Raw genomic sequence first — 26,475 nt, forward strand, 5'->3', positions numbered from 1 at the left:
CAAATAAAGGATGCTTTTGTCAGGACAAAGGAATTTTGAGTAGAATCAAGATCGACCAGGGGTCGGTGCTGTGTCCGGTCTTGTTCAACATCTTCATCAATGACCTTGATGAGGGGATAGTGGCCACCCTCAGCAAGTTTGCTGATGATACGAAGTTGGGAGGATTGGCTGACACGCCCGAAGGCTGTGCTGCCATTCAGCAAGACCTGGACAGGCTGGAGAGCTGGGCAGAAAGAAACCAGATGAGGTTTAACAAAAGCAAGCGTAGAGTCTTGCATCTGGGGAGGAATAATTGCATGCACCAGTACAGGTTGGGGGATGACCTGCTGGAGAGGAGCTCTGCGGAGAGGGACCTGGGTGTCCTGGTGGACAACAGGTTGGCCATGAGCCAGCAGTGTGCCCTTGTGGCCAAAAAGGCCAATGGCATTCTGGGATGCATTAAAAAGAGCGTGGCCAGCAGGTCGAGGGAGGTGATCCTCCCCCTCTACTCTGCCCTGGTAAGGCCTCATCTGGAGTACTGTGTCCAGTTCTGGGCTCCTCAGTACAAAAAAGACAGGGATCTCTTGGAAAGAGTCCAGCGGAGAGCCACAAAGATGGTGAAGGGCCTGGAGCATCTCCCCTGTGAAGAAAGGCTAAGTGATCTGGGTCTGTTTAGCCTTGAGAAGAGAAGACTGAGAGGGGACCTGATCCAGGTCTATAAATATCTAAGGTGTGGGGGGCAAAGTGGCGAGGCCAGACTCTTTTCAGCAGTGTGTGGAGACAGGACAAGGGGAAATGGCCAGAAGCTGGAGCATAGGAAGTTCCGCACCAATGTGCGCAAGAACTTCTTTACAGTGAGGGTGACGGAGCACTGGAACAGGCTGCCCAGGGAGGTTGTGGAGTCTCCTTCTCTGGAGATATTCAAGACCTGCCTGGACGCCTACCTGTGCGACCTGGTGTAGGGAACCTGCTTTGGCAGGGGGGTTGGACTCGATGATCTCTGGAGGTCCCTTCCAACCCCTACGATTCTGTGATTCTGTGATTCCGTGATCTGAAGGAACTTATTTAGTACCTATATTCAAAAAACACACTGAGATGTTTGTGAAACATTGATTCCTGTGGTGAAAAATTGATGTCTTCATGAACAGATCCTTATTGCATACACACTGACACACCGTGTTGTATTAAAGAAATGTATAGATAGGGCATCGAGGGACATGGTTAGTGCGGATGGTGGGGAGGGGTTGACAGTTGGATGATCTAGATGATCTTAGAGGTATTTTCCAACCTTAATGATTCTATTAAAAAGTATGTATTTCCAGCTAGTCTCAATTTCCAGTGACTAACTAAAAGTATTTCAGTGAAATTTAGGGTAACAGTAGAAGGAAATGAGTTTTAGAAAGATTTAAATGGGTACCTGAAGGTTAAAAGTTTTGCTGTGTAACCTGATTCCACAAATTATCACTGTGCTGCAATATAGATCTTCAATCATCTGTGAAAATAAGATAAAATTTGAAGAGTGCATCTTTGACATCTATCATGAATACTGAATTTGCTTAGCTTTTATTACCAGAGAAAAGTCAAAGTCCACTACATGAGTTTTTTAAAACTAATAAGGTATATTTTGACCCACGTTGCCATAGATAGATCTTAATTACTGTGGATTCTCTGTGTTTAGCTTTTATTGCTGAAAAATACAAATTTTATTAAAATGTCTCTGATTTGTTTCTGTTTTTCTTTTGCACCTCACCTTATAGCGTGAGATATATTTTTTAAAAATCTGTTTTTATTTCGCTGTTTCTTTTTCTCTTAATCTAAAGTTCAAGTCCTTCAAAGAATGAGGGGAAAAAACCCACAAACCCACACAAATTTTAAATTTCAAAATTATAATGTTTCAAATTCTAGGAGACATACCAGAAATTCTACAATTCTCTATATATCCTTTCATATCCAAGTTATCTCCTTTATTCAAGTAGCTGAAAACACTTGGGTTGTCCTACATTTTGAGCCCTGCTGGAATAAGCAGTTTCACCCAAAACCATTAATATAAACAAACAAATAAACAAAAATTCATTCATTTTGAGAAATACAAAATGTTTTTACTAGAGATGTTGTTACTGTCAATGTCAGGATCTGTCTGTGCAAAACTTTTCTGTATATGACATTCACAGAAAGGCTTAAATAGATTTGCTTTTATGAAATCCTTACCAACTTCTGTCTTACGAAAAGTTTAAAAAATATATTTGCATGTGTTTAAAAATTATATGTAACTTTAGAAAGCATCTCAAATCACTGCTCAAAATCACTGTTTTTAACTACTGCTGCAGTTGAGAAGCTTGGGTTCTGCTTTATAAAGATTTAGTACCAGTGTTATTGCTTGAAATAATTGTGTCTTCAGAGATCTATTAGAATTTTGTTTCTTTATTTCTAGCTAGGATCCAAAGCTGATGTCAGAAGTTGGAAAGATCTTTCACTGTACTTCAATTCTGATTTGCCATGCGCTGGGCTGTTTGTCATTAAGATTAAATTTTGGTTAAATTATTCCATTGAACTTCTTGCTACAATATCCGCATTACATTCACTGCCCAGTATAGATGAGAGCATTCAGTTAGTTACCAGTAGTCAATATTTTTTATATTTTCTCTCTCTTTTGCATTCAAAACACTCTTCAAATGTAGAATTTTTCATTTCTGTGTGAGCTGGCACTGATCACTAAGTTAGCTGAGCTCTGCACAGAAAATGTTTTTGTGGTGTATTGTTGAGGGAGTTCATTATTCTATTTTTCTCTTCAAACAGTTGCAGAAAGGGTAGAGATCAGAAGCTTTTACTAATTTTGAATCAAAATTTGAGGCACTTACACTAGATTCTTCACTTCAATGTACTTAACCTAGAAAAGGAGGAAAAAATATTAAACAAACAAAAAAAAACCTACCATAAATACAACAGAAAATTAGAGTAAGGTTAAAGTTTACCATATTTGAAATGAGAAGCTGAGAACTGACAGTTATGTGGCAAGAGAAATTTGATTTAAATACCATATTTCGCATCACAGTGGGGAGAAAGTAGGTTTTCTGGACAGATATTTCTTTCAGTAAGAGTGTTCACACTCATACTGCAACCTCTTATTTATGTTGCCTGTTCTTGCAAAGGAGAAAAGAATCATAAAGGCAATGAATTTTATTACATAACCTGATTCAGTCCAGCACAGATAAATGCAAATGCTTTGTGTGAATGAATCAGTGGTTTTAGTATCTCTACTGCTTTTCTAACTTAGAATCTTTTGAACATAATGAATCTTTACAAATGGATAATATTTCTTGACATAGATTTAAGAATAAACTTTGAAGCTATTAACTTTTTTTTTTTTCTTGGTTAGGGGAAGCACGCTTAAGAATCTAATTGTGAGAGGCATTGCTTGTTTTCATACTCCTGAGAAAAAATTGGCTCCCTCTATAAATGTTTTTTTCCTAAATTCAACTTGTTTTTCCACTGTGCTTTTTAACCATTTTGATGCTCCCTGTGCTGAGCTTTCTGTTTCCTTTCAAAGTTAGACCTCTAGTGTTTCAAAGCTTGATTTCAGTATATCATGTTTTTGCAGTTATTTGTTTGAAGTCCAGAGCTTTTGTGGTGACTTCACAAAATAGAACCCAGTGATGTTTATGATTATGTGTGCATTATCATATTATTATACAGCTTCTTTCACAGTTAACATATGACACAGTGATATCCTTCTGCTGTTCAGAAAGAGCAGTTGTTTTTTCAGCATCTCTCTTCAATAGGTCCTGTAGTGTCAGTCATCTGCAGGGGAAAACATCTTTAAATAAAGACGTTGCGTGTGTTTCCAGTGACAAAACAGAGGTCATAAGGGAAAATTTGAGAAAGAATTTGTGACACCAATTAAAATCATGAGGATGGTATGTAAGAAATGACAATGAAAAAATAAAAAAGCCGATGTTTTCATTTCCAAAAATCAAGTTGGCCCAAAACTTTCTATCTGATGTTGTTATGTTTCTTTTTTTATTTTGATTGTTCTATATTTACCAAGCAGCATCCTGAACCCTCCAAGAATTCAATAGGAACATTGGATATGAAGAGGCTGCCCCACAATGATGTTATAGAACAACCTTTTCCCTCTGGGTGTCCAGGGCTGATGCTGTGCTCTCAAGGTTGTGAAGAGCTCCTGTTCTTCTCTTCTTGGTCAGGATAGACAAGGGGAATGAAAAGAGGGAATGAGAGCCCAAAATGCAGATGGTGAATGCTCCTAAGCAGTTATGTTAGTGCTGCCTTTTGCACTGTGTATGTATACGCTCCAGTGGACACATTTTCACTGTTTTCTCTGTCCAAAGTGATGCATTTAGCAATATCATCCTCATCCAGCCACAAACATTCCCTGATAACAGTGGAAATATTGATGGGTCCAAAATTCACTTGGAACTTGGGAGAGTCTGGATTATTTGGAAAGTCTTATATCTATGTTTTCTGCTTTTTAGATTTTCTCCACTGGTTTCTCATGAAGGGTTGTGATGAGGAGCAGGGAGGCTGCTTGCTGTTCTGAACGCTGTTAGAAGGAGAGAAAAAATCCAAAATGAAATAAGCAGTGGGTACAATTCATCACACTATTTCAGTTAGAAATTGCTGCCACATGGACAGACTTCCTAATGGCTTTTCACAATCAGCCATCTGTAAGCTTTCAATTGGTATGGTTCCTGCAGTACTGAAGTTTATTTTAAAATACTATGTAATGTCACAGTGTCTGGAAATACCCACAGTACATACTGTGCAGCCATAAACTATATGAATGTTGGGGAGGATTGAACTGACACTTCTATAAAAATATTTTTTGTTGAACCATGCAGAAGAGGCAAGACCAGAATGGAATAAGGTTCATCCAAGTGATGAACCAGATGATGTTGTCTGCATCCTTTTAAAATTGCCCTAGCACTGTGAACATTCTCACTCTTTAAAAAAATTGTAACAAAAGTTCTCAGTGACAAATTTAGCTAAAGTATCAGAATTGAGTGAAACAAAACAGTTGTGAGAGGGCTTATGTGAGGAGTTAAAATGGAATAAGGCTATTATAAGTATCTTCGCTCTAAGTCTTTATTTCAACCACTTTGGCTATATTTTGCACAGAATTATATTTGTGTACAAGTATTAGGTCAGGATTTAAGGCTGAGCCCATGCCTCTATAAAAATATTCTGAGAAAATAATGTAATTATAAAAGTTTGCTAGTTTATTAATATGCTGGAATAGAAAAACCTACTCAGAAGGAGATGTTGTGAAAGCAAATTCATTAATGTTCGTGAAGTGCTGCAACTGTGCAAAAGTGGAACATTCCTTGAAAAACTGCTAAATTTTCAAACAGCTTCACTTTAACCTTATGTCAAATTTTTCATTTTATTTCAGCTTCAAAAATGTAGAGAGAATAAAAATAAATATCTGGATGCTTTATAAAATAACTTTGAATTTTTCTGTAGACTGATATTGTTCCTAAAACAGACAGAAGCAGATGGTACAGGTAGTCTCTGGCATACTCTATATCATTTAGTTGATTCTATAATTACAGTCTAAGTAAAACTGTGTCTCAATTTGAAAACTATGTCAGTGTCTATAAGTATTACTTCCCACTAACAGTGAAAAAAGTGTGTTGTATTTCTCTTCAGTACCTGTATAGTAAACCTGATCTAGCTTGGATGTCCCTGTTCATTGCGTCGGAGTTGATCTAGATGATCTTTAAAGGTCTGTTCCAACTTTTAAGAATTCTGTGTTTCTCTTTAAAGTGTATATATTTGACTGCTTACACTGTATGTTGAGAAAGAAGGAGAAGGTATATTTGAATTTAGAGGATCACTAACCAAGCTCATAGCTGTTGCTTTATAATCCTGCATTGTCTGAGAGAGAGCTGATATTTTCATATTTGTTGCAGAATTTTTCTGTTATTTATCTCAGAGATCTGGTGAATCTGTAACATAAAGGAAATAAATAATAGTAATAAAAAAGTCTTGAGATCTTTCTGAAAAGGTAGCTACATATTCAGAAAGATGCTGTGGAAATGTGCTTTTCTTCTCTTGTCCCCAGAATTTTGATTACAGGAAGTTATGGCTGTGCATGGCCCTATTTCTTAGTTCTTTATTTACTGAAGTGTAGGAGGAAAAAAAAACATGAAAGTTTTTCTGAAATCGTTAACAGCAGGAATTAAGGAATGATTTTTATATGTATAGCTCATGCTTCTGTCAGTGATGCTTTCTAAAAAAAATCACTGCATTCTTCATAATGAATTCTGTTACACTTTCAGCAGTAGATACTTTTTTTTTTTTTTTTTTTTTCCAAAAAATCCCCAACTTGGAATAAATCAGTGAATAAACCAGAAATTAGTTCACAATCTGTCTGACTAAAACATTTGGGTTTTTTACTAACATGAATGAAAATCTGAGGTTAAAAGGTTATATAATGCAGTATAATAGTGATTATAATAAAAACACTTTAGGAGGTATGTCTTTTGATTCTATAAAATATTTCATAAATTTTAGTTAAATGGAGTCTGAATTCCTCATAATACCTTCAGTCTTGCATTTCATATGTTGCTCGATGCATCAGCCCAGCTCAGAAAGAGAGCTGAGTCAATTTCTTTGTCTGAGACTGACAGCTATACAAAGAATGTCTACAGCTTTCTTCACAGCACTAGGAATCCTGTAAGTTAGAACATCTTGGCAGATTCATTCAGATTCAGACTCAAACACAAATATAATAAGGGCACCTCATTTATTTTAATCATATTATATATATATATGTATATATATATTTTTCAGTCTGTCTAGACTATTTTAACAACCACAAAGTTATGCTTTTCTTGTGGTGGGTGGCATGCTTATATTTGCACAGTTATTTCGGGTAAGTTTCTGATTTTGGACATACCAGAACTTACATGCAAACATCTGCTTGACTTTGCTATAGAAAATATGCAGTTAGACACTCTGAGGTTGTTTATTCTGAAGAAGAGGAGACTCAGGGGAGACCTTATTGCTCTTCACAACTCCCTTAAAGGAAGTTGTAGAATGAGATGAGAGTTGGCTGTTTCTCCAAGGTAACAGGGATAGTACAAGAGGTAATGGCCTTAAGTTCCACCAGGGGAGGTTCAGGTTGGGTACTAGGAAAAAAGCCTTCCCTGAAAGAGTGCTCAGGTACTGGCATAGGCTGCCCAGTGAGGTGGTGGAGTTACCATCACTGGAATTGTTCAGGAAATACATAGATGTTTCACCAAGGGACATGGATTAGTAGGCATGGTGATCGCGGATTGACGGACTTGATGATCTTAATGGTCCTTAATGATTCTGTGGTTTTGTGATAATTACCTCAGAAATAAAGTTCTGCTGACAAACTGAATTTGTAAAAATGGGGCAAAATGAATAATATCTACTTAAATGCAATAGATCTCGGTTGTGATAGGATATTTTAGGATATCAATATAACTTTATTAAACATTGATGGAAATGTATTTAGAAATATGTTTTAACTTGAGAGGTCTATTAATCCCATCCACTTTTTTCCTTATCTACACAGAATTAAAATTAAAAAGGAAAAAAAAACAAAAAACAGTGTAAATGAATAGCATTACTTTTGGATACTTTTCAAAGATAAAACAGTGTATATGAAGATGGGAAAGACAGTGATGTCGCCTTCATCCCTTACACCCCCACCCTTTGTTGTAACAATATCCCGGTGAATTGCCAGAGGCTTCTTTTCTATTCTAAATTATTATTTTCATTCCTCCTTCTTTTTTTTTTTTTTTTTTAATCATTTCCCATAAACAAAGCCTTCCTGAGAGAAGACATGTGGAAAGGACTTGTCCTCTCTATCTGTAGTATATGGGGTGAAAAGCTTTACCTTTCATAATGCCATTGTGGTTAATAACAGTGCTTTTTCCATTACCCTTTGCTTTCCAAAACCTTCTTTCTTTCAGGATCCCATATCAAAGAGATTAGAATAGGAATTATTTCTGAATACTTCAAACTATCGTTTTTTCTGAAAGCAAAGACACAACTAAACACAGTTTCTACTGTTTTAAAGGTGTTTATCTTTAGTTCACATGCCCACAGAAACCAGAGAAAGGAGATGCGATACTATTTTACAGAATTCAAGTGGTCAAGAAGCCAGTTTAATTATAGGAGGTTCAGAATATTACATTTTTAAGGCTATTTTACATGGCATTTAAAATCAAACTGTAATTTAGCAGTAGACTGAGTAAGAGGATAATATTTTCATTTGTGGAGATCTGCCAAGTTCTGCCTCTTGCAGAGAATAGACAACCTTTCCTGGAGTTTTTGTTTTGTAATTCTCTTTCCAAGACCAGATCTGAGGGTGGGAAATAATTTAACATATTCAGCATATGCACAGATTAACAATGTTACATTAGGTATTTTCTCATTTTTCTAGGAAAATTCTAGGTGTGATTCTCTCAGTGGCCAGAGTTTGTACAGTGCAGAAATGCTTCTAAACGTTTATGCTTTGAGAAGCAATTGTTCTTCTGGAAAAGGTTATTTCAAATCCTCGGGTTAGCTATTGTAACTAGACTGCCTGTATAACTCATATCTTTGAGTAGATTAGTGTAACCTTTCACACTCATGTCAAGCGGACCACATGTGTAAGTTACAAACTTCAGGATTTATAGGTCAGGCAGAAACGAACAAAGGAGAACAAGAGTTTAGGCTCTGCCAGCCATCTTTACTCTCCTTTGGTCCTGCAGTCTACACTCTATCTTAGGTATTAGTCATATTATTTCACAGGTCTCTGGTCTACGACTGCTGCAAGGAAATTGAGAAGTAGAGCAGAACTACAACTACAATATATCTCAGTTGTGAAGATATATATATATATAACAAAAAACTCTTAATTTATCTTAGACCAATAATAAAGAACTTTATCATTTCAAAATGGGTGGCTTGTTCAGGTCTACACATTCAGAAAATAGGAAAATGTATCAAGTAAATTGTTGTACTTAGCTCACCAATATATATTCAAAATATCATAGAGGTGGCTGGCTGAAATTTTCCATTCTTTCTTCAATGTGTTTTCTTACATTTATTTTTTGTGACACCCTTTACAAGAGTTGACAGACAGACAAAGCTCAGTGAAAACTACTGGAAACATCTGATGAAACAACTTTTGAGAAATACCTGTGTGGTGAAATTTCATCCAGATCCTTCTCCGAACCATGACAATCAGCTTGTTTTCTTGTGAAGACACTTTTCACTTTATAGATGCTGAGAGCACTTAACTTTCATGTGCGGAAATATTAAAGATAGCTCTGAAAGTCACATATTGATTAAAATAAAAGACAGGAAGAAAGGACTAGTAACAGTTTCATCAAATGCTGTTCCTTAAAAAGCAGGTTTTTACATAAACTGAATGTGTTTAAGCTAAAAAAACTAATTTACAGTAGTAATAGTATTCTAACTTCTCTTCAAAATATTACTTTCACCTGTTAATCTTCCATTCTCATTTGGTAAATTTTCCTGATAACCTAAAGTGGAATAAGTTATAAAAACATCTATAATCAGCACATAATCAATTTTATGGAAAAAATTTAGATGTTCTTGCTTTGCAAGAATGGATAATAATAATTAAAGTCTATTGTACCACTTATTGATGATAGTGACATTACTCAGCTTCAGCTTACTCAGAATTTGAAATAATTCCTGTGATTATTTTCTTCAAAGTGAAAGATGAAACACATGCAAAAATTGAGAGGAATATCTTTCCTTACATGAAAGTTATTGTTCCTTACTTAGATGAGTTATGGAGTGTTTAGTGTTGCACTATTAAAGCAGCTATACACTTTTGAAAAGGAATAAGATACTTTTCATGGGGACTATTTACTTATTTATGTCTAATAATATATAATTGTATTAGGAGAATAACTAGCAGTACAAATGGAAATCAGACTGTATGTTGTATGCAGTGTGTCTGAGAAACTGAGACTTGCATGTTGAAAGACCAGTGATGGTTCATGCTGAGTATGTTTTAGTTTGAAAATAATCTGCTCTGTCAAATAATATTTGTTGACAAGACCAGTATCACATGTTGTAATTATCTAGAATAGTAAGATAACATGGACTGGAAATAATCAATTTGAGCTGCCAAAGCTGATTGTTAAGGTAAGAAAAATAAATTTTTAGAAAAGCAACTTTCTTTCATACATTTCATCCACACATATAATTAGCTTTCTTTGCTTCTGTGAGCTGTTTCTATTTCATTTCTCACAGCCAAGTTTTACTGGTGTGGATGTTTTTGAACAGTTATTTGAGAGCTTCTAGAGAAATGTTTGTGGAAGAAACACAGTAGAAGTCAATTGGATGGGAGCAATTACATTGGACGTACTGCAATAAATTAAATCTAGATTAACTAGATCAAATTAAAAGAAAATAGAATATTTAATATTGAAAGTCAAATGCTTTGGAAGAAATGTTTTTAACTGATTTATATTTACAAGAAGAAGAAAAATCTTCTTCATGTTCTCAAATAACAAAGCTTGAAATGAATCTATTCATATTCACTTGAGGGGATAACAGAAACATCAAAAAACTCTCCCTTCAATTTATACCCTTTCCTGCCCTAGTTAAGTCAATGAAAGATTTGCTGTGGTTTAAAGCAGAGTTATGTGAATAATGAATTCTTCTAATAAGCTCATCCTTTAGACCAGAGGTTAGATATTATGACAGCAAGAGCTATAGAAAAATCTTTACAGGGTAGAAAATTTGAGGGATAAATTATTCATTGCAAGTTATTTACTCTAACTGGTTTTTACTGTACTCCTACCAGATACCTTACAGCTCTATGACATGATGTAGGAGATTAAATGTAATCAATAGAATAAATTATTTAAATATGAGATTCATAGGAAGGCCTCTTTACATTCAAATTTGTTCTATCTCCTTGATACAAGTGAGATAATATAAAGTATATTTATGTAAAATATGCTGGGTTTTACTGATTTATTTTCCACTGGTGTTTCTAAAAATTCTTTGGAGGCCTATGTCTTTTGGTTTCAAATTTAATCTCAATCCACTTTACAGTTATGAAAAATTAGGGGAAATGTTTTCCTCTTTTTTGTTGCTCTGTCCTGGTTTATCTGTCACGTAGAAAGAAAAGTTAAGAAAACTTAAGGACTGCATGCTCAGTTTTGACACAGTTACTCTTTCCTGGTCTTTAAAAATGCTGTGCAGCTAAAACTTGGAGTACTGTTCCTTGAAGTGCGTGGATGGGTTGGAATGTTTATTCAGCTGAATATGTCCTTAAAATTCCAGGGGGGGGAGGGAGAGGTTTGTTTTTTTGTGGTCATTTGTTTGTTTGTTTTGCCACTGTCTTTGGTACAGCCACAATGCTATGCAGTAAGGCAATAAAGTAAATTCCTGATAGACAGATTATGCTCATCTCAGGTAATGTTGGTCTCAGTTCTTACAAGACCACACTCTGTGAGGTGCATTGTAGAATAACAGCCAGTAATATATGTTTACTTATTTATAACACACACATATATAAATGCGTGTGTGAGTGATATAAGTAAATCAGCCAGCATCTGGACAGGCTGTCAGGAAGAGGAAATAAAAGCGCTGTTGACAAATTTATTTCAGTGCTGCTCTTTCAAGTTTGAGAAGGAAGAAAAGCTGTAGGTAGGACTAAATGGAGTAAGAAATACCGTGAATTTGCTCCTAGAGAGTGGAAAGAAGCACAGAATATGTGTGGCAGGTGACTGAGAAGTCAGGTGGTGAAAATACAAGAGTTTTGTTTCAAGTCAGTGCAAGAAAATAATGATATTATAGATTTTGCATGTGAATATAAATTTTCTTGGTGAGGTCTCTCTCTGTAAAAATTAACGAAATCAAAAAATATGAAGCCAGAACCAAATTCTAAATCATTTAAGAATGCAAAGATTTGGGTCACAGGTGCTGAGCTACCATATGACAATGAGATTATTTGATATTGCCTTGGAAAATCACTGCTCAAATAACATACTGCTAGAAAAAGTGCATCAACAACAGTTTTGTATTGTTTGAATTAAAAATGCCTTTATTATTGTGTATGATTAATATTCAGATAATTTTTTTAAAAAATAAATCTTTGGCATATTGTTCTATCATTGCGTTTGTTTTAATTATTCTCTAAAAGTTCATTAAGTATATAAAACAATTATCTGGCCCGGGACTATGAGCACTGTGTTTTTGCATCAGATGTGTGTTCACATAAAATCTCAACTTTACTAAGATTTACTAGTTTCCCAGTCTAAAATAAAATCTCACTTGTATCTACTTGCTACAGAGAAGAAAAAAAAAAACAAAAACTGCTGAGACAACGATGATGAAGAAATATTGCAAAATACCTTCATCCAATTTTTATTCTTTTTTTTAAATTTTTTTTCACAAAATGGTGAAGATGGAAAGGAAAACATTTTGTGTGTATATGTAATGTATTTTAAAGTAAAAAATGAATGTATAGTACCATTCAGAGTTTCTCAGTGGTATACAGTATTTCTTCTAACACAGTGATGAAACTGTCAGGCACATTTTTATATTGTATGAGGCATACTATAGAAACTGTAAGAACTGATCTCTCAGTAACAATTACAGTACAAAAGTAAGTTTCATTTAATTTCCATGTCTCGGCACAGAACTGAATAACAAATAAGTAGGTATTAAAATTATTTGTGCATTAAAAGATAAGTACCTATTAAGTTTTTGGCATGAGAATTCCTGTAGACTTCACTAGGAAGTAAATGTCAAATGGTTTCTGAAGATAATCCAGGAAGAAAGATGTAGACCCTGAAGCACGCGTATTACAAAGACTATGAAGAGAGCCTAACAACACCCTCAGGAGACAGGGAGTACACATTCTAATTTTCAACAGCAGAGAATTGAATTAGGTTTTCCATTGTCCCTAACCATTGAACTATCAGCTTAAACAGAGGGATGGCACTGCAGCTGAGGTTTGTTTCCTTAATAGAGACAAGAGAAAATTACTGAAATATTCTCTGAAGCAAGACAGGTCAATGAAGGTTGGTGAGTTTCAGCAAATTAAAATTTATTAATTATGAGTCTTAAAATGTTTCAGTGTCTTCTGCAGGACCTTAGACTACTTTTAAGTTTCAATGTCAGTAACTGAAATGCAGTTAAACTTAGAATGCCTGCCTGACAGAATGGGGAAAGAGGAGAAACAGTTCAACAGATACTTTGGGATTTGTATTTATGATATGGTAGATACCTTGGAGAATCAATGTATGTAATTTATGAGGACTTTGTCCATTGTTGCATCATTGTGGTGGAAGAAAAAGAGATCAAGTCAGATCCAAATATGAGGCTTTTTTAACAGCACTGTTAGATTTGTATTCCAGTTCCATGGTATGGACAGGAAAAGAAAAGATATCACTAATCCTCAAAACAAAGTCCTGGATGTACACTTCCTATTAAACTCTGTAGTGCTGCAACATTTATATAGTGCTTTGCATGCTTTCATTTTGTTCATGTAACAACTCACTGAGTTCGAATACCATTATTGCCAGTTTCTGAAGAAAGAAGAAGGTGGAGATATTAAGTGACTTGCATAAGGCCTCTTATCAGGTCTGTACCAGAGCTAGGATTACAGTTCAGAAGCTCTTTACTTCTTGTTTGGTATTCAACAACCTGGACCGTGACAGTCCACAAATCCAATTTCAAACTCTTAAAAATAATAGAGGAAACAGAATGGAGCAAAATAATTTTTCCCCACATTAAAGTTTTTTTGGAAAGTTTTCTTGAAAGTTTCAGTGGGATGAAATTTGCCATCTATGAATCACTTATACTCATTCAGCAGGAAATGCAGATGGGATGCTTCTTTAAAAAAAAACAAGACATGCTTGCCAAAAGAATCTTTTTCCCTTAAGAATTACTTGAAAAATAAATTTATATTGTCCTAAGACTAATCTTGTGTGTTCAAAATAACATCTTAATGAAAGGTTTGGAATGAGAATTTTATTGTAGGAGAAATACCTGACTATGCCACAGGTATCCTTCTTAGGTCTATTTTTACGTAATAGCTTCGAATTCTAAAATGTAGAAATATTTTACTGATTAAAATGTCAGAAGATGCTGTACTTTCAGACTGTAAACATCCATGAGAGCAGAGAGCATAGTGAATTCTATTAGGAAATCTAGAAATATAAAAATGATAGTAGGAGACTGTCTTACTTGCCAAGGCTCATTTAATCCTTGCAGTGATATGAAGCTGAAAAGAAAGCAAAAACACACAGGAAGCAGTGCTGCTGAATGAGACCAAGAAATCCTCGTGAACATGAGATTAGTCTGAAATGACATATGACAGTAAAAATAGCTAAGATTGTTTTTAGGCAGTCCATTGTATCATGAAGCTGCCAAGTGAAAAAAAATAAAATCAAATTGACAGCAGCTCCTGAACTTGTTGTATTATTTACACAGATATGTGTTATGAGAAAGAATTATGTGTTTTTTTTGTTGTTGTTGGTTTTTTTTGTTTTTTGTTTTTTTTTTTTTTTGCTAACCAGTATGATTGTGGTTTGATTTTACAAAGTGATAAATAGAGAAAGACTCATGTTTGATAGGAGATATACGTAATGGGGAAAAGAAGCCCTTATCTGAGTTTATGAAATTGTTATGTCAGGGAAACGTATTTCTGTGCATCATTACATAGAGTTACTTTCTATACTCAGAAAACTGAGAGCAAGTGAATGGCAGGGTAAATCCTCATGACTCTCTACTAGTAAATTTCATATTTTTTTTTCTTCATTTAGATAGGAGAAGGAACCATCACTACAAGCCAGAGTGAGGCAATATGAATCTATAGCTTCTATCTACCAGAAGAAGATAGTGCTTGGAGGTGGTGCTCCTCCAAAGATGTACAAATCTTTCAAATGTTTAAACAACTCTGCAATAAATAACATATATTCAAAAATGTTTTATGTCATTTAATCTATATACTATAATTAATAGGTAGTTGCTTTATTAACAAACAATTAAAAAGAAAAAAAGAAAAAAGAAAAAAAAACAAAAACAAAAACAAGATACATTTTCTTTACCTTCCCCAAAGGCAGATTATTTGTCTTTTTTAGAAGAGTGGTAACAGGAGATGAAGTGTGATCTATCATTTTATTTTTCAGTCTTTCATTTTCTAAAGACGTTGCATAGTGAGTATTGACACATTTTGTCATTTATATGGCTCCAGAAGTCAGCAAGCTTGAAGGGTGCGTTGTCAGTGCAATAAACATGATGCATCAACTCATTCTTAAAAATAATTGAAAGGAAAACGTAAAAATAAATGATGAACAAATGAATAAATTTTGTATAAGGCAGGATATCTTGGGTGGGAAGAGGGAAAGCAGATTTTGACTTTAATGAGGACTGGGAAAGTCCAGAATATTTTGATGTCAATTTAACTAGCCATTTTAAGAAATTTTTTTCTTTATTTTTTGTGACCTAGATATAGTAATTCATTAAAAATGAATTTTAAGTATAAATAAGAAAGGATTTTCCAAGACAAGATATATTTCATTTGGTAACTTTTTGTTCTCCCTATTCCTTCCCTCCCTCCCCATGATAAAGCCGATATTCTTACTTTCAATCAGTATGTAATATTTTATAAGGATTTGTCAGTGGCTGATTTTAGCTGAGATAAAACAGTATTTAATGAGTGCTTATTATGGAAATCAAGATAAATATTGAATTTGCTCCATAAAATATCATTACCAATGCAAGATAATGCTGCAAGACATTTCAGCCACAGAAGAGCACTTTCAATGTTTAAACATCTTAAAGTTGTCTGCAACAATGCAAAAGTGTTAAAGTTGTCACTGCTGATAAAAAGCAATATGAAAGGAGAGAAAATGTATTGTGGCTTTGCATTTTTTTTCTTGATAAATATTTATTGATTCTTAAACCTTAAATGTTTGAAGTTCAGCTATTAAAGCAAAGATTTAATCTTGACATTTACAAAAGATCCATTATTAACTAAGTATAAAGGTAGAGATAAATTCCTTGGAACTGCCTGAGAGTACCTTGTGAATTTTAGGTCAGAGACTGTCTGCTGCTATAGTGCTACACTTCTTATTTAAGGACTGATATCATGATGTTGATCATTTACCAGAATGTCCTTCTACAAATGAAATCCTAAACATCTGAGCAATTAATCTTACAGGCTTAGTAATTTTTACTATGAATACCTTGTTAAGACAGCTATCACTGGATAACCAGTTGTCTGCTTATGTCTTTTTCCCTCTGTCTTGGAAGAATTTGTGTTTAACAGATGTATACTCTGCATTTTACTATGCAAACTTCACTATTGAAAGTAGTGATGATTAAGATCTGCACTTAATGGTGCTTAGAATAAATTACCAGTGACAAGAATTTTATAGTTAAGAATAGTAGTTCTCCATATAATAAGTCATCATTTCAGGTTTCTAGGTCATCACAGAGATCTAATTCAGAATAGTAATTATTTTCTGACACAGCTGAATCATCTCAAACTGAATTTGTGTTTGATGGGACAGAACATTTCATTTTTTGTAAGCGTAGTAAGTACACAGAACCATTGTATTAATACTCTGTTTGTGTAAAGTAACATAAACAGATGTTGGTGGTATGACAGCAGAGGTTGAATCTTATGGAATCACCGAGAAAAGACCTCTAAGATCACCTAGTCCAACCGTCAATCTTCCCTACAGTATTCCATTAAATTTTATTGTCGTGCAACAGATGGCAGCAGAGGGGCAATCTGACAAAATGGCTTCTGACATGGAAATACGTATGAAGCAAAGGTGCACCATTGAATTCCTTCTTGAAGAAAAAATGGCACCCACTGTCATTCATTAATGCTTGCCTAAACACTTATGGAGATGAAACAGCGGATGTGAGCAATGAGTCGGTGAGTGGTGCCTTTCAGCATTGGCAACAGCAACATGAAAGACAGGTAGTGTTTTGAATAGGCATGCACAGCTGTCACAATACAAGATGGAGAGTGTCTTCAGATATACAGGTTTGTCAGAGCCGACTGAAGCAATAAAATGCTGAAGATGGCAGTTTCCTGGTGTGCGTCATTACTGATGACGAGATGTGGGGTCACTGCTATGAGAAGGAGTCAAAACAGGAGTCCATGGAGTGGAGATGTCTGAATTCCCCATAAAAGAAAAAGTTCTAGACACAATAGGTAAAGTGATGTGTGCTGTCTTTTGGATGAGGAAGGGGGTGATTCATATGTATTTCCTGGAACAAACCATCAACTCTGACTGCTACGTTGTGACACTGACTGAGATGAAGGCTCCAACTTCCAGCCTCAGGCCAGAGAAGAAGACAACCTTTTTCTTGCAACACAGTAACACCAGGCCCCATACCAGTTTGGATATCATGGAGATCATGCCAGTCCTGGCTGGACAGCTCTGTCACACCCACAATGCAGTCCGGATTTGACAACTTTTGACTTTTGACTTCTGTTTGGGCTGATGAAAGGTGGACTGCGTGGGTAACATCTTCCTACCAACGGTGTCACCATTAGCAGCTGTGAAACGCTGGGTCACCCTTGCTGGTGCAGATTTTTACATAGCATTATTTTTGCATAGCATGTAGACTCTTGTTTATTGTCAAATAGTTACTGTGCTCATTATGTCTGTTGTAGTTTCCATGGAAATTGAATAGGCATTACTTTCAGAGTAGCCTACATATTTTCAGAAAACATTTCAGTTTTTTTTTTTTTTTTAATTCAGTGTTCCTGTCCTAATAATTCACCGTGAGAAATATTTAGTTCATTCAAAATATCTAGACCTTCTTTTTATTTGTTTAAAGGAACCAAATGTTTTATTTACAATTTAAATAAAATAACTCCAAGATAAAAGCGCATTAATAAGTAGAAGCTCCTTGAAATACTGCTTACCTTGTTGAAGGTGAATTTTTAGAATGTGAAACTAAGTATAGATCTTACTATAATATATCTTCAAACCATCAAATGTAATTTTCTTTTATATTCTTTAAAGAGATTTATTTGATTTCTTTTCTTTTTTTTCTTTTCTTTTTTTTTTTTTTTTTTTTTTTTGTCCCCCTAACAGAATTGTTAGAGTTTGGCTTAATGAGTTTCAGTCAGTTATTTATGATGAGCATCTGTGGTAAAACTAGACTGTTGATAAAGTGAAGAGCTCTCAAAGTCCCTTCTAACAGCTTAAGTCTTCAAGTGTCTATATACATCCCAAATTATTTTGTGTATTGACCAAAATTCTGTCTTTTCAAAGAGAGGTTTTTCATTTTCCTGTGAAGTGTCATTGGTAATATTTATAAGCAGCACTGGGAGCTGAGGACCAATAAGACCGTAATGGTCCCTTCTCACATGTACTTCCCAAGGAAATGCCAGAGAATTACTGAGAAGTTGGACAGTTTCCCTTTGCTTTAGGTCTTGTGCTCCTCTCTGCATCAGAACAGTTCATAGCTGTAAATGGTGCCATTGTTTTCAACATTGTGGGATTAGCCACTGTGCCTGTAGGAGCAGCATCTCCTATGAAATAAGAGCTCAAGATTCAGCTTTTCATTTTATGGACTGAAGGTTCAAAGCCAAAAACCAGTGCTTTGTTGTGCTGGTATTTAACTGAAATTCATATAAAAATGCTGGAAATGTAAAGGAAGCTGACGTGACTTAAAATCAATCCTTCACTTCAGCACTTCATGCTACCCACTTAGACTTACCAAATTTGTGTACTGTGCAATAAGAATCTCATATTAGTCATTTACATTCCTGTGAAAGAACAACAACAACAACAAAAGTTTAAAACAGGTTTACAAATTTTACTTTTTGAACCTGAGATCTAAGTAATAATGGAAACAGTGTAGTTTATAACTTCTATGTTCAAGTATGCCAAGACTTACACTAGCTAGATCTGAGTAAAATAATTAAATCAGATACATCATGAAATAATATAATGAAGTGTATTTAGTATTATCTGTAAACATTCCTTAAAAGATATGTTTTGTATTATAGAAGACATTTATTACCAGAAAGAATCATTGCAGTGATAAGAAATTAGCAAGATACCTTTAAAAAGTCTTCAACAAGGCCACAGAGAAATTAGATGATTTCAGATATGTTTTTTCTTGCTATTTCATTTACTTCTGGGGTTATAGGAGTTGCTATTTTTGTGATGTTATTGATAGCACAGAGAATATAGATATAATTCAGTATTCACAGATGCAAGGAGTAAAATGTGAGGTGTAAAACTTGCATTATTCTTTCTCATTGCAATGAAGATCATATGTATCTTTGATTTTTATAAAATATTCACAGTAGTATTGTATGTAGCCAAACAATGCAATCAGATCTAAATTATTCACATGTTAATATTATTCTCACCCACAGTATTCTTACCCTTGGAATTTTTGCAGTACATTTTCTGTCTTTTCATTTGCATATAAGAGAACCCACCAGAAAACTATTTTCCTTTGTCTTAAAAAAAAGAACATGTTGTGAATTTGCATTGCAAAGAAAAACTACTATAGGATTGTTCAACATACTATTCAAAGTCAATTTAAACTAGTGAACAGCAAAAGCAGGCAAAATAAAATGAGAATTTTTAGGAAATAAAAATGAATAGTTTAGTAAGTCCTATTTAAAATTGAGAAATAATAGAGGAACTAAAGAGTGTAGTTCTCTGGTGTTTTTAAAACAGTTGTGATGGCAATAATTATAAATAGTTTCTTTGTTTATAATTTCTATGCAATTTTCTGCATGGCAGAGGATTTTCTTAAGATTTTTTCCCTTGTCATTTTTATTATTATTGTGTTCGTTGTGCCCAGAAATCTCAGCTGAGATCATGACATCTTTGCATTAGAAGCTCTAAAAAATATGTGGAAAGACAGCTCTTAGCCAAAAATTCAAGTTTGAATTCTGAAAAGTGTCAAGAGAAGTACAAAATAGTCATTCACTGAGTGTCATATGGCAGGTTGGTAGAGGAGAAAGATCTATAAGCCGAGTGTACTGCTTTCAAGACCTGAAGCTAAACATTGTCTCCATGACTTGATAAATGTGAACGGAGAACAATAACACAGTTAGGAATAATATAGTGATAGCAACTTTATTTGCTAGATATTCATAAACAAACAGTGCTACCCATGAGAGATTTTCCCAAAAGACTTAGTATGTGCATAACACACTGGTGTGTTTTCTGGCAACATCGGGGAATAGCTGGTGAAAAAGGAATCCCTGATATTGACTGCTGCAGTTTTTGTCTTTGAACGTTGAACATTTATGGAGACCAAACAGTGGATGTGGGCACAATGAGGCAGTGGGTGATATGTTATAGTTGTGTCAGCAGAGGTCACGATCTCTGTGACTTTTACAGGCTCTTGTTCATCACTGGTGAAAATGCATAGCTAATGGTGTCAAAAAATAATGTTTTGTAGCTGAGAATTAGCTGTATCTTTGTATTTGTTGTCATTTCCATGGGTAACTTTGAGAGTGACCTACACAATAAAGCTCAGGGGTTTTTTGGTCAAGGCAGTTTTCCTGCTTTTCTGGGTTGAAGTTTGTGCATTATGGAGTATCTTGTGTTTCCAGAATGTATTTGTAATTGTTAAATTTACAAGGAAACTTATTTTGGTTATACAGTGTTTTCTGTGAATGTTCTAATATAAAGATATTACATTAATAGTTTAAGGAAGTAAATGCTATTTGACTAATAGCCTTGGTTGCATGTTTTCCTTTCAAAAAGCATTTTCTAAAACTCTGGAGAATTGCCCACATATATCCATAGTGTGTTCTTATCTAGAAAGGTGGGGTTTCAATCATGTATGATGGAGACAATCAAAGTACTGATAGCTGTGGCTGTGGATGGTTTATTCACTAGAAATTGTGTGGAGTTCAGTAACAGTGGTTTCTTTTTCCTTCAGTCTGGCTTAATTTATGGTAGCTATTGATTTTAAATATGAAATTTCTGCTAGTTAATGTCAAGCTTTGGGTTTCCAGAATAGAGTTCATTTTTCCTTTTCATCTTGAGAAAAGAACCGAGCTTTAACTGTGAGAGTATTTAACAGGACTCTTTTCTTGCCTGAACTGTTATTGTGATTTGATCAAAAGTAAGAACAGGTTAAAAAATAGTAACATAAATCTTAGCTGTTAGAGCTGGACTATATTTGGCTGCTGTTTAAATGATCTCCTTCTAACAAAAAAAGTTTTCACTCTTACAAGGTGTGCATATTTTTGACATGTCTGTTATCAAATTTAACTAAAGAAAACCCAGCAGAGCATGGGATAATTTCTTTCATTTCACTTCTAAGTAAATTGATGTAAATGGAAAGACCTACTGGCAGGTGGAATTTACATACATACTAACAAAATCAAATGCACTTCAAAAGAGTGAGGCTAGATGAACACAAAAAGTGTTCTTTCTTATTTTGAAAAAAAATCCCCAAGAATAATGTGTCTGTTTCCATTAGGGAAATGGTAGGATTCAGATGGTTTTGTTACCCCAGAAAGAAAAGTAAAACAGCAACCAAAACTGTATTCATGTAATTGAGGAAGTTTATTTATTTTATTTTATTTTATTTTATTTTATTTTATTTTATTTTAGGAATGTAAAGCAGTTGTGCTTACCCTGTCTTTTCTTTTTCTTTTTCTTTTTTTCTTTTTTTTTTCTTTTTTCACAATATTAATAGGGAAAATTGTTTTGATAGAAACTTATTAATTACGGTAAAGAACTGTATGTTACTTGTCCTAAACTTCTCACAATAGTCAATGATATTTAAATGGTGAGAAATGTGCTCTGGCTAACACTTACCAAACAAAAGCAGAGTAGTCATTCATTATTTGAGTTTGCTTTGCACGTGGCTTTGGATGTTAATTTCTTTGATATAAGACTATGACTCATTCTCTTGCTTTGCCATTTCTAGATACTTAAAAAGTCAATATTGAATTTCCAAGCACAAATCCACATATGATTAAGCAGAGCTCCACTATCAGAGCTTTAAGAAATATATTGGTATATATTATATCTGTAAGATGACAAGTTATAATTTGGCTTACTATCAAGATTTTAATATGTATTACTTAGGTTTTGTTGATAGTCATTTTTTAGAATATATAACTCTTCTGAGTTTAGATGCACCTTAAGTGAAATATGAAAAAGTAAATTATTTCTGGAAAAATCAACAAACCAGGAGTAACTGCTTATGTTATGAAACATAATTCTCTTTGTTCTTTCTTTAAGGGTTAAAGCCAAGTGATCCAGCCATGACCGGCAAAACACAGACCAGCAATGTCACCAATAAGAATGACCCAAAGTCCATCAACTCCAGAGTCTTCATCGGCAATCTGAACACAGCCATTGTCAAAAAAGGTGACATCGAAGCAATCTTTGCAAAGTATGGGAAAATAGTTGGCTGCTCTGTGCACAAAGGTTATGCATTTGTACAGTACATGAGCGAGAGACATGCCAGGGCTGCAGTGGCAGGAGAGAATGCCAGGATCATCGCAGGGCAGCCACTAGGTAAGTGCAATACTTATGTTCAAATACTGTTTTCTTTTCCTTTCTGCATTATCTGCTGTTGTTACCTTGGAGATTAGTAAGTTTGTTTTACCACTGTTCCGTCTCAGTGTATTTTCTGTATGTTGGGTGTGGCAGAATTTTAGAAGTATTATGAGCTACCCAGATATTAGTTTTGTTTTGAGAGTTTATAATTCTCTATGTGAACTCATTATAGTGAATATAATTAATCAGGTGAAGAAAACAGAAGTGTTTTGTCTTAAGCTCTGTGAGTAAATAAAATGTGATATAACAAGACTTGACTAATAGGTGTGGCTATTTTGCCTTTAATGAATCTAAAATAACATCTAGCCTAGTGGTGTGCCAGATTTTATAAGCAAAAGAATGAGTTTTGTTAGGCATTGTAATTGTACCAAATCAAACTGTAATGTAGTTACTCATTTAGATAAGTTTACTACAAAAAAATCTCAGGTTGAAGTTACTCCCACATGATGTTGTAGATACTGTTCCTTTGAATTTCAAACTTAAAAAAAGTATAACATTTTTATTTTCTAGTGCTTTGTCATGAATATTGGGTATTTCTGTCTTTTCTTTTTGTTGTGGTTTAACCCAGCAGGTGGCTCAGCATCACACAGTCATTTACTCACTCTCCCCTTTCCCAGTGGGAGGGGGAAAAGAATCAGGGGAAAAAAAAAGTAGAACCTGTGGCTTGAGATAAAACTATTTTCTAAGATAGAGAAAATGAAAAGGATAATAGTTATCACTAATTATATAAATATATATGAATATTTTTAACAAGTGATGCACAAGCAATTCTTACCATCTCCTGACCAATGCCCACCTTACCTCCTGAGCAGTAGAAGAGGGAAAGATAACTCCCACCCCCCACAAAATTCATACTGCTTGATGTCATATGGCATGAAATATCTCTTTGGCCAGTTTAAGTCAGTTGTCCTAATTCTGTTTCTTCCCAGCTCCTTGGATCCATTACTGCAAATGGCCTTGGCCCTGTACAACATTACTTAGCAGCAACTATAAACATTAGTGTTTTTCACCTAGAACCAAAAACATAACATCATACCAGAAACTCTGAAGTAAACAATTTAATCCCAGCTGAAACTATGACATTATTTAAAACTGTCATCTGAGAAAACTATTAGCATTTAGATATGGAGAGGCTGGCAATGATGACATCAGCTGGAGTATAGTACTAGCCCTATCTATCACATGTATATTAATTATGGACAATATTACATATGGACGTACTTCACTAAACCTCTGAGATATACTACTCAAATCAAACTCATATATGTAGTGGCTATGCCAGGAAAAGGTGACGTGAAGCTAGTACTTTGGCTGTAACGAGTCATAAAGAATGGATATGGCTTATTCATTTTTAATTTCTCAGGCTGTGGAAATTTTTATTTCTGATTATTTGTAGAAATTGAGGTATTAGTGTTAGGTATTTTGTAACAGTTGCCGAACAGTAATTTTAAATTTTATAACCCTGTGTTTTGGGTTTAAACAAACAAACAAACAAACGAAAAAACAGATTAAAGAAATCCAATTGCATATCAGGGGCGATTACTACTTTTTTAGGAAAAGTTATATATATGAGTGAAATAAAAGAACTCAAGTGAGAAAAGCAAGGCTGCAAAGTCAGTCTGTGAGATGGCATTATTAGAAGATGTTTCCTGGAGCCGTAGTCTCCAAGCAATAGGCCATGTAATGCCATCAGTGCATTATTTACAGCTCCTTGCACACTGGTCTGACCAGATTTTTTAAACTGTGTTTTCCTAAGGCAATAAATCTGTTATTACTATGACTACTGTTGTTAGTCTCTTTTAGTTTTTCTTGCGGAGTCCATAACATTCCAAGTGCTTTGTGGAGGAAGATGCCCTTGCTCTACTCAAAGTACTTTTGCGCTTTGAACAAAAGGCAGGTGGACTTGGTGTAAAGTAAATCAAGGAATTGTCAATTACTTGGACTATGCAAAGCCTTTACTAATAATGGAAATATTATCCAATACTAACTTAAATACATATAACATTAAAATGTTTTGTGATGACATATTTCATTCTTAAATTCCTGATATATCAAGGAATGTGACAAGCCTGGTGAAATTTTGTTTTTAACTGTTCCAGGCCTCGCCTATATTGTCTGTGTAAGAAATATAGTTGTCATCGGTATTTTTGACAAAGGAAATGATTTTGTAGAAGTGATACTCCTTGTTAGAAAAACTGCTTCTATGAAACTTCTTTTTATTGGTAATAGACGTTAACAGTTGCCTCAAAATAGTGAGGAACTGATAGATAAAATTTGCTTGGCGTTATGAACAAGAAGAATAATTTATGTAAAAATTGTGCTTTTGAATGGAAGGAAGTAGCAGGTGGACACAATACTGTGAAAATACTTGATAATTTACAGATTGTATAATTTACAGATGAAAGAAGACAGCTCTACATCCTGAGAGCCTTGCATTGTGAGAGAAGCATTATTTTATATCAGTAGTCACGATATGGTAAGGGGATAAGAAAAGCCTTTTAAAGATGTATAGATAAACTTTATTAGCATAGGTAGATATTCTTTTAAATGGAATTAGAGTATATTAATGATATAATGAAGGCTGAATTGTAGTCAGTTATCAAAAGCTGTTTGAAAAAAAAATGGACATTTGAAAAAGATTATCCCTTTTTATATGCCTGATAGAAGCTGTACTCAGTACCTCACAAAAGAAAGAATAATTTGGACTGTATTATGAATCTACATCAGTTCTTTTATATTTTATGGCAAATTATCAATTAATGTTAGTTCCCATCTTCCATAAAGTCTTGCCATTCAAAACTGTGATGTTATTTACAGCAGCTTTAGCAGTGTTAGCCAGAAATTGTTTTTGTCTATGTAATTGAAGTGAAAAATTGAACCTATAAATTCCCATAGCTATATACAGTGTTACACAGTTCATTGGTAATGATCTCCTTCCAATCCAGTTTTAGGCAGAGGAACTGCATGACTACAGTCCTGTCTAAGTATGTCTTGTGAGGTTGAATTCCAAAGCATAGGCTTAAACATATAAGGCCTGCAAGTACATGACAAGGTGTTTTGTTTAAAACATTCCTTTCAAGTACAAATCTAAAGCATTGGCAGCACTTGTTAGCTTTTGTATGGGTCATCATTGGCCTGCTCAACTCCTCATACAACTCTCAATTTTATACCGGTATGCTTGGTGTAACCAGTGTTGTGATATGGCTACTCCATGGATATTGCTTCAGGGAAGTAGAATTCATGACCTATGTGGTTCTTTCCAAGATTTCTGATCTACGAAGTACAACATGCGCTGAACATCTGTGAGAAAGGGACCTTAAAGTACTTATCATGAAGTTCATGCACTTTCTTGAAGTGATATTATGTCTTTAAGGGTATAGCACTTTTTCCTGACATACAGGAGGACAGGGACAGGTCAGTATTAGGCACAGGAGACTGTTTCACAACGATAAGTTTATGAATTCCTTCACACTGGAACCAAGATTGGTATAAAAACTGCAAATTATGTTTTCAGTTGTGGCAACACTATCTTCTCTGTCTCAAAAGTTTTTTATCTATTTAAACATATATTCAAGTTACCTCTTTTCCATATGGGGCAGGGACAGTGTGAGCAGGAATTATTCTGAAGAAATACCATGTTTCTCCATGACCTCTACACATCTATGGTGAGAGGATGACCAGAGACCTGCTTGCTCCAAAGAAAAATCTTCCACCTGGGGAGAAATAATCTCACATATCAGTACGGGTCAGGGTCTGACTTGCTGGGAGAAGCTCTGCAGAAAAGGACCTGGGTGTCCTGCTGGACAACAGGCTGTCTGTGAGTCAGCAGTGTGCCCTTGTGGCCAAGAAGGCCAATGGCATACTGGGGTGCATTAAAAAGAGCGTGGCCAGTAGGTCGAGGGAGATGATCTTCCCCTCTACTCTGCCCTGGTGAAGTCAG

General features: G+C 34.8%; 1 protein-coding gene across 10 annotated transcripts in view; it reads left to right on the forward strand.

The window, feature by feature from the left end:
* The window catches only part of RALYL (RALY RNA binding protein like), a 371,649-nt gene that overhangs the window by 156,960 nt on the left and 188,214 nt on the right, over window positions 1-26,475 (forward strand). For all 10 annotated transcript variants that reach the window (XM_090137773.1, XM_090137774.1, XM_090137768.1 and 7 more), the window contains one exon: window positions 22,215-22,493. In XM_090137773.1, coding sequence (XP_089993899.1) covers window positions 22,238-22,493 — 256 coding nt within the window. In that variant the 5' untranslated portion in view covers window positions 22,215-22,237. The remainder of the gene's footprint in view (window positions 1-22,214; window positions 22,494-26,475) is intronic.

The sequence above is a fragment of the Phasianus colchicus genome, chromosome 3, assembly GCF_987193195.1.
Source record: "Phasianus colchicus chromosome 3, bPhaCol1.hap1.1, whole genome shotgun sequence".
NCBI classification, from domain to species: domain Eukaryota; kingdom Metazoa; phylum Chordata; class Aves; order Galliformes; family Phasianidae; genus Phasianus; species Phasianus colchicus.